The 9,505-nt window shown below is 39.2% G+C and overlaps 2 protein-coding genes across 2 annotated transcripts in view; both read right to left on the reverse strand.

Moving 5' to 3' along the window:
• Nucleotides 1-1,969, reverse strand: part of LOC104964648 (alpha-crystallin B chain) — a 7,810-nt gene extending 5,841 nt beyond the window's left edge. Inside the window, exon 1 of the mRNA XM_010793485.1 lies at nucleotides 1,880-1,969. Within this exon, the coding sequence (XP_010791787.1) occupies nucleotides 1,880-1,888 (9 nt within the window). The 5' untranslated portion in view covers nucleotides 1,889-1,969. The remainder of the gene's footprint in view (nucleotides 1-1,879) is intronic.
• The window catches only part of LOC104965286 (phospholipid-transporting ATPase ID-like), a 718,806-nt gene that overhangs the window by 526,030 nt on the left and 183,271 nt on the right, over nucleotides 1-9,505 (reverse strand). The window lies entirely within an intron of this gene.

Genomic DNA, 9,505 nt, shown 5'->3' on the forward strand with positions numbered 1-9,505 from the left:
CTGTCTCTCTTCCTCTCTCTCCCTCTCTCTCTCTCTCTCTCTCTCTCTCTCTCTCTCTCTCTGTCTCTCTTCCTTTCTCACAGTCATGAGTGGACACTGGCTCGGAGTACTGCTGATGCCCCCATACTCATATCCCAGGAAATTCCCCTGTCTGGATGTGTGTGTCCGTGTGATCGTGTGTTTGTTTGAGGAATAGCTGCCAGAGCATTAGCCTGCCCTGCTCTGAGTGCCAGAAGCTTTAGGTTTGTGTGCAGAATGGATGTGAGGTTGAATGGGAATTGATGAGTTTGTATGGGACAGCATTAGGTGAGACTCTATCATTTTGCTATGAGCTCAGATGTAAAATATGAAGTCATTTCCAACTGTCCAACAGCTGTGCCAACCAAATTAATTTCAGTCCCTGCTCCATCCTTCCTGTCAGATCAAATCTGTGGTACCCACAAGCACTTATAGAGACAGATTTTTTTTCAAACCATTGCAAAACCACTGTTTTCGTGACTTCCATGCCTTTTCCATTTGTTATGTTATATTTCCTTTTTAAGCTGTAGTTTTGAGTTTTTTGAGAATCTACCACTGAGTTTCAAACCCAAAAATCCAGCTTAAACACAGAAACTACAGTGGCTGAAGATCAAATTTAGACTGCTTATTAAGTGAAATGGATTCCACCAACAATAGTAATATGTATAAAAAGGAAAAAGATCATGCAAGTAGAAACAAAATGAGAATTACTATATAAATATGCAAGTTAAAATAAGAGTTGTATATTACATGAATAAAGCATATAATAAAGCTATTTAAATAAATTATACAGTAGCCTAAATGCAAATGAGTAAACGTAATTAAAGGGAATGTAATAGACAACATTTAGGCCTCACTGCATAACGTTAATGATGAATATAGAGGTCTAAACAGTAATTAACGGTATATTAAAAGTAAAGTTACATAATAAGATTAAACTTCTTTTTACAGCGTCCCCTATGACTATGTAAAACTACAGTTAGTGAAAAAATGTATGTAAACACTTATTTAATGACTTACGTAGGTACTTTCCCCTAGACAATTAACGTTAATGTTGTGAGCAGTGGTGTAATGTAACTAAGTAGATATACTCAAGTACTGTACACAAGTACACTTTTGAGGGACTACATTTGTGTTACCTTGTGCTTCTACTCCACTACAATTCAGGGGTGAATATTGTACTTTTACTTTTATCTAATACCTTTAGTTACTGTGGAGATTTGGATTAATGAGGAGATTTATAATCAACCCATGAACAAGAATTTAATTTCACATGGAGTGAATTCACAAACTAACTAATTAAAACATGCTCCACCTTTTACCAGCTTTGATAACACTTTAATGCATCAATAATTATAATCAAAACATATTATATTATTCTGAAATGGAGCAATTGGCATAATGAGTACTTTTACTTTTAGTACTTTAAGTAGCCTATATATATTTTGTACTTGAGTCACTTTTTGATTGCAGGACTTTTACTTGTAACGGATTATTCCTATAGCCTACTCTGTATCATAGCTCTGTATCTGAGTAGCTACTATTTCCACATCTGCTCTTGAAACAGCGATTGTTTTGTACTACATTTTTTTTGCTACAACTTTCAGGAGATGTTATATTACATTTATATTGAATCATAGATACTACAGTGTTTACTTGTAACAGAGTATTCCTACACTCTGGTACTTCTACTTGTACTCATGAACAAGATCTGAGATCTTCTTCCACCTGCGGTTGTCTACTGTTTAGCGTCGTTACCATGGTGATGTGGTAGTCCCTGTGGCTTGGAGCAGTTCAGTTGGTTTTGGCTGAAAAGAAGTCGGTTACTTTGGTACGGCTGTGGCCGCAGAAATGGACTTACCTGCTTCATATTACGGGAAAGTTAATAATAGAAACCCCGTTGTTTTAACTTTTGAACGAGACATAAGCTCGTTTATAACGCTGATGAGACGATCCGCTTCCTCTACCAGCCGAAACAACGACTGTCATGCTAAAGGGTGAGATAACATAGTGTTAACTGGCTAATTAAAGTGCTAGTTAGCCGGCTAGATTATTGCTGTTTATTATCGTAACCGTTGGCATTGCTACATCAATGGCAGCTTTACCAGAAGAAAACATTTCAGCAAAGTTGTTTTTAGTCGTTTTCAGCTCCTAATATGTGCAAAGCCAGTTGTTTGGGTTATGATGTTTCTTCATAACTCATAAGCTAGCAAACACGCAGGACGTGCTTCACGTGTAACAGCAGGTGCGATGCCAACCCAACATTAGGCTGGGCCACCAGTCAAATTAAACAACATTGTTGTGGGCCTCCGTTTTAGTAAATATTTAAAAAGGAATGAAGGCATCAGTTCAACTTTTGATTCCTCTTCTGCTAAGAGCACCATTTGTTTTGGACAACATTATTCTTTTAAAATTATTTTTTAATAAAATTAATCCTGGTCTGAGTTTTTAAATGTGCTTGATTATATGTGACTGACTTAACATCCTATGAAACAGATGCTACAACATACATATCAAGTCATATATATTTCAGTGTTGCCTTGTCAGATCGGTTACAAATGACATTTATCTTTACCCTTTTGTTTTTAATTTGATTCTTTTAATTTTAAAAGGATGAAAATCCAAATGGACATATGGAAAAAGTACAAACATCGACTGCCTTGGAAATTGTATCAGGAGCGCATGTTGCAGATTGCAGATTTTCTCTTTGGGATAAAGGTAAGTCTCAGTAGCTTACTACTCAATACCTGCCAATATGATTTTCACTCTGTAGTTCAATTACTTTACCTGCTGCATTTGATCATAAACAGATTACATTCTAGCTTCATAATTGTATCAGTCTAAATATGCAGACTGGTGAAAGGAACCCTGGTCAGTGTTGGATGTGATAATGGATGTGATGCATCGTATGCTTATTTAGATATTTACCACTCAAGGTTGTGACAAATGCTTTAGCTTCATAATACATGGTAAGTTGTGTGTTGATGTGATACATTTGAGTATTGGAGACAGTTTTCCATTGGTTGTTGGGACTGCATAACTTACACTAATTGACATTTTCTATATACCTTCCTTCCCTTTCTTCTTTATTTGTAGTTGTACCAGTTAGCTCTTTGGCAGGGATACAGTCTCAACCTGCTGCAGTTCAACTCTGCTGCAGTGAGAATAACTGACATCACAGATGTAAAGCATTTCATGGCCTACTTCTTCCCTGAAGGGTTTGATACAGACCAAGATACATTTGCCATGAAGGTACACTGCATACCATGCTTTTTGGTACTTAGTTGTTTTATATTACTCAAATGTTTGTAATGTGAAGGCCATTGATATTTGAACTTGTTTTTTCCTGAACCCTGATATATTTGCTATGTCCATGTGCCTGTTTGTTTCTGTAGATCCGTGCAATGCACGGCTGTGCCCTGTGTATGTTTGAACTGGAGAAAAGGCACAGTGTCCTCAGCCGAAAGGGACTCTGTAAACTGCTGGATGTACTGAACTTCCTCAGGATCATGATGCAGGCTGTTCAGCAACACGAACATCTCTGCTGGCAGCTATATAATGGTACAACTTAAATAGTTTTGTCCAGTTTTCACGTTTTATTTTGAGAGAAACTTTTGGAAGAACAAAGCAAGTTATCAATGTGAGACAGAAGAGGAGATTTTAAGTATATGTCCAAAAGGGTGTTTGCTTGAGGTTCTAGATGCATGGGTTACTGCTAAGCTTACTTTGTAAACATATCTTATGTGATTTTGTATAGTCAAAGTGGTAACCTCCTAACATTATCCTACGATTCCCAGAAATATGTTGGTTTTGTCTTGAAGTGCAAGATTTAGTGAAAATAACTACAATAATTACAAAAAGTCTGGATTTTTACATTTAAATGATTAATTACAAGATACTGCAAGCTTTGGTATTTAACTGTATAATGTACATTTTTTTTCTGTTGTTTTCCAGGTTCTTTACACATCTACACCATCTGCCGTTACCTGATGACCAAGAGTTGTAGTGCACAGGTACTGTAGATGATAAATGAGAGCTTTACTGCTGTATCTGTTGATACTCTTTAAGAGCTTTTCCAAAATATGTTTTTGAAGTGTCTGATACACTCTAGTCTAAATGGATAGGACAGGGTGTGAAATGGTGTGTGACATGTTGCAAGTCTTTCATAATCAGTCACTGGGAGACTGTGTGAATTGGTGTTTCCTAATGGTCTGAGTTTTCAGGGATTCACACTCTTTGTTGGTGTTCTTAAACTCTGCCTCTATATGAAAGACAACAAACAACTCCTAAGAATGAATGTTACATTTACCTAATGAATAATGTGATATAAAATATGTGTGATTTATAATGTAGATACAATTGTCTGTGACATGAACCTTTATTCCACCATTTATGATCCTGTCCAGGCGCTGGAGTACCTACTGTGGGCAAGCATCAGTTTAGAGCTGTCCCTTCCTCTGATGACTGCTCAGTATCTGCCGTGGATTGTCACTCTCTACTGTGCTGTCTGCCATTGTTACTATGACAACAATGCTGCTGTTCAAGCGGAGGTGAAACACGTAATTTGTAATAAGACACTTAAAAGCACAAAGTCATTGCCATGTTTAAAGGGTATTCAAAGGCTGAAATAATAAGTTATAAATGCCAACTATCAGCTGTCGTTTATCTGCTTGCCGTTTTCTGTTAGCCAGTCTGCTAACAGTCTTATTACCTAGGACCTTATAATACTGATTTATAATACTAATCTGCTGTATCAAGAATGCACTGTTCAAAATAAATGGCCTTGTATGATATAATCACCATATTGAAGCCACATAGAACACCTTACTAATCTGAATTTATGTGAAAGTCTGATTCCCCATTTGTGGGGTTGTTTGTGTATCTTCAAATGCTTTTAGAAATTTGCAAGGAGAGCCCTTGGAAAAATCAATGAGTTAGCAAAGCTGGAACAGCAGAGTGACGTTCCTGTCACCAGAGAGACTCAGAGAGCTTACAAAGAAGCCTCCATCAAGGCAAGAGAATCCTCCACACAAAAAATACAGTTCATACTCTTAATTATTTTTTAAATAGGACGATAAAAATAATTTACAAAGACACATACAGAACATGGCAGAACTTTATTGTGACTTTCTATCCCAAAGTGATCAGTTGTTTTGTTTTTTCCAGCTTGCTGCTATGATTTTTAAACGTTCACCGTTTGAGGCCAGACGAAGAACCAAAACTTCGTTCAGGCATAAAATCAAAAGCACCTTGAAGGACATACCCAATGTAAAAAGATTCTCTTATCAATATCAAAATATTCAGTGTTAAATCTCATCTTAATTGTCCTTTTATGCCTGCCTCTATCTACTGTAGGGGCCATGGCCTCGTACTACAACAGAGCGCATGCTAATGAGCCTGTTCGACAGCAGTGCAGCGCAGTTCCTGGGCATTTTGGAAGCCCTTTGTGACAGCACCAGACGCCCCCTGCATACGAGGATGCCAGATGAACCAGAGCTGCAGGAGGTGATCCTGGAACTCCTGTCTGCTGGCATCAGTATATTATCTGGTAGGTTAAACAAACACAACAGAAAATATTGGATGTTTAAGGTGAGGGATTTGTGTATTGAGTTATTTGCTTGTATGTTCCTGATTTAAAGGAGCAGCAACTTCTAGCGAGTCTCTTGGATGTCTCAGTGCACTGACACCAACCTCCACTTTATTGGATTTAGCCGTTGCAGGTTCGTCACTTTTCTCAAAATGTTTCTTACATTTCAATAGAGTGCCACAGTGACGTGTCCTAAAACCCGGAAGTAAGTTAGCATTTTACCACTTCCGGTTCCTTCGCAAAAAAGCAATGCAATTTTGGAAAATAGCTGGAAATAAGGTCTGTGGTTGACACAAATTGAAGAGACGGATCACGTTTTGTTCTAGGACATTAAATCCATCAGCAGTGACCCCACTGGTGATTTCTGAAGAGTTTACGTGTCTGACAAGTGGCTGAATAGGACTACAGAAGTTCTCGAGGCCGTTGTACGTCATTACACCGAACATGTGAACACTCCCGCTAAGTTTGTTTTTCCCCGTGTTCTGCTTGAAAGCAAGTACCTGCCTCCTTCAAACTGTTAAAACAAACACTTCAACTTGTACAATTTAGAATGTGTAGTTTTGAATATGGATCTTAAGTTGGCGTGACGTTGAAGCAGCGACCCTGCTGTAGTTCGTTTATAGCATAACGTTAGCATTTTGCTTCTGGCGACTAGATTTATGATTAGAAAATTATAAAAGTAGGGTAGACCTGTGGAGATTATCCGGCTGAACAAAACGTGATCCGTCTCTTAAATGTGTCTCTCAAGCTATTNGTGTCGACCACAGCCCTTATTTCCAACTATTTTCCAAAATCCTATGGAGAAATTGAATTGCTTTTTTGTTGAAGGAACCGGAAGGAGTTTACTTCCGGGTTTTAGGACGCGTCACTCTATAAAGAAAATATTACATTTATAAGAAACAGGCTGAGTTCTTATCCCTAGGAAATGTGTGAAATAATAACTCAGAACACATAATAATAATTTCCTTTGTGAAATCAAAAACATAAGTTAGTGTTATGACATTGCAAAGAAAATGTTAATTGAAAAAATTCTATAACCATTTTTTGAAATCGAGACTGAAAACATATCTCTTATATCTTTGCCTTTTAATGACTGTTGTAAAATGCCATTATATAATGTGTGTTTTTACTGTATTTATTCCTAAAAAGTCTTTTAATATGTTTTGTAAAGCACTTTGAATTGTTGCGTGCTGAAAAGTGCTATATAAATAAATGTGCATTGCCTTGCTGAAATGCAACGTCTAAATTAGATTATGTTTTCAGAATGATTGAATTGATGCTTAGCTTATATTTATGGCTGCAGATTTGAGACACTGGAACCTGAGATGAACAACCTAGGCACTCGTGTCACTGATGTGAACCAAGTGGCCGAGCAGCTGCTGAGCTCCGAAAACTGCAAAAAAGACCAAATCAACCAGACACGAGACCAACTGCACGACAGGTCAGAGCCAACATATTAGGCCTCATTAATCCACTCCTTTCACTTAAATATAATTGTACTGAATGAGCTCTCGTTAGCATTTGAATCCTAAATCCTCCATCTGGTGTCGTCCGTAGATGGAACGAGTTTGAAAAATTGGCTGGCCAGAAGAAAGTTGCCCTGGATTCGGCTCTCAACATCCAGAACTACCACTTGGAGTGTAACGAGATCCAGACATGGATGAAGGAAAAGACCAAAGTGATTGAATCCACCCAGAGCCTGGGCAACGACCTGGCTGGAGTGATGGCACTGCAACGCAAACTCACCGGCATGGAGAGGGACCTGGAGGCCATTCAGGTATGGAGAAGTTGCATTCTGTGACTTATTGGTGAGGGAACAGAACAGAAATGATCAGATAACAGACATTATTACAGCTTTATGACGAGGTATGTTGTCATCATAATAAAATACATTTCATTAGTATTATAGTGCTTTAAAAGGTGAATTTTGACAGATTCAATGTGTGAAAAAATGGAAGTGAGGATGAGATCTGGGAGTTAGGTGGGGGGAAATCATCTTCAAATCTATGTTTAATATTTCTTTCATGTCCTATCTATCTATCTCTCTATCAATCTATCTCTCTATCAATCTATCTATCTCTCTCTCAATCTATCAATCTATCTCTCTCTCAATCTATCTCTCTCTCAATCTATCTATCTATCTCTCTCTCAATCTATCTATCTCTCTATCTATCTCTCTCTCAATCTATCTATCTCTCTCTCAATCTATCTATCTCTCTATCTATCTCTCTCTCTCAATCTATCTCTCTCTATCTATCTATCTATCTATCTATTTCAGGGCAAATTAGATGACATGAAAATTGAAGCTGAAAAGCTGGCCGAGGAACATCCAGATCAGGCCGGAGAGATCCAAGGGCACCTGGCAGGGATTCAAGAGGTGTGGGAGGAGCTGAACGCCACCATGAAGCGGCGCGAGGAGTCGCTGGGCGAAGCCAGCAAGCTGCAGGGCTTCCTCAGGGATCTGGATGACTTCCAGTCCTGGCTGTCCCGCACCCAGACAGCCGTGGCCTCAGAGGACATCCCCACCTCTGTGACGGAGGCTGAGAGTTTGCTAACCCAGCACGAGAATATCAAGAACGAGGTGGATAACTATAAGGAAGACTACGAGAAGATGAGGGATGTCGGTGAGGAGGTCACCCGAGGTCAGACGGATGCCCAGTACATGTTCCTGGCCCAGAGGCTCCAGGCTCTGGACACTGGGTGGCATGAGCTGCGTCGTATGTGGGAGAACCGTCACAGCGTTTTGGCCCAAGCCTTTGACTTCCAGACGTTCTTGAGAGACGCAAAGCAGGCGGAGGCTTTCCTCAACAGCCAGGTGAGAAAATACATACAATGAAATGCTGTGCCACAAAACTTTATTGAAATAAATCATGTTTCAATTTTTTTTTAAACAACATTGTTCTCCTCTCTGTGTGTGCAGGAGTATGTGCTGTCCCACACAGAGATGCCTACCAGTCTTCAGGGAGCAGAGGAGGCCATTAAGAAGCATGAGGACTTCCTCACCACCACAGAGGCCAGTGAGGAGAAGATACATGGTGTGGGGGAGGCTGGACGGCGCCTCATTAATGACAGTAATGCAAACTCTGATAAGATCCAGGAAAAAGTGGATTCAATCCAGGAAAGGTTAGAGCACAACCAAGTCTTTTTGCATTTCTTTTGAATAGAGTACCACAGTGACGCGTCCTAAACCCAGGAAGTAAGTTAGCATTTGTACCACTTCCGGTTCCTTTGACAAAAAGCAACGCAATTTCTCCATAGGATTTAGGAAAATAGCTGGAAATAAGGTGTTTGACACAAATTGAAGAGACGGATCACGTTTTGTTCTACGACATTAAATACATCAGCAGTGACCCCACTGGTGATTTCTGAAGAGTTTACGTGTCTGAAAAAAAATGGTTTTTACCATGTGGCTGAATAGGACTACAGAAGTTGTCGAGGCCGTTGTACGTCATTACACCGAACACGTGAACACTCCCGCTGAATTTTGTTATTTCCCCGTGTTCTGCTTGAAGCAATAACCAATGCATGGCTCCTGCAAACTGTTAAAACAAACGCTTCAAATGTACCTATTCTAGAATCTGTATTCTTGAATATGGATCTTAAGGTTGGCGTGATGTTGAACCAGGCGACCCCTGCTGTAATTCGTGATAGCATAACGTCTTAGCATTTGCTTCTGCGCTAGATTTATGATTAGAAAATTATAATAAGCTAGGGTAGACATGTGGATATTATTCCGGATTGACACAAACGTGATCCCTCTCTTAATGTTGTCGAACATCAGACCTTATTTTCAGCGATGCCTCCAAAACTCGGATAAACTGCATTGGTTTTTGCGAGGAACGGAAGGAGTTTACTTCCGGGTTTTAGGACGCGTTACTGTGGCACTCTATTCATGTTTGA

Source organism: Notothenia coriiceps, unplaced genomic scaffold, assembly GCF_000735185.1.
Source record: "Notothenia coriiceps isolate Sejong01 unplaced genomic scaffold, NC01 NC01_scaffold00037244, whole genome shotgun sequence".
In the NCBI taxonomy this organism is placed as follows: Eukaryota; Metazoa; Chordata; class Actinopteri; order Perciformes; family Nototheniidae; genus Notothenia; species Notothenia coriiceps.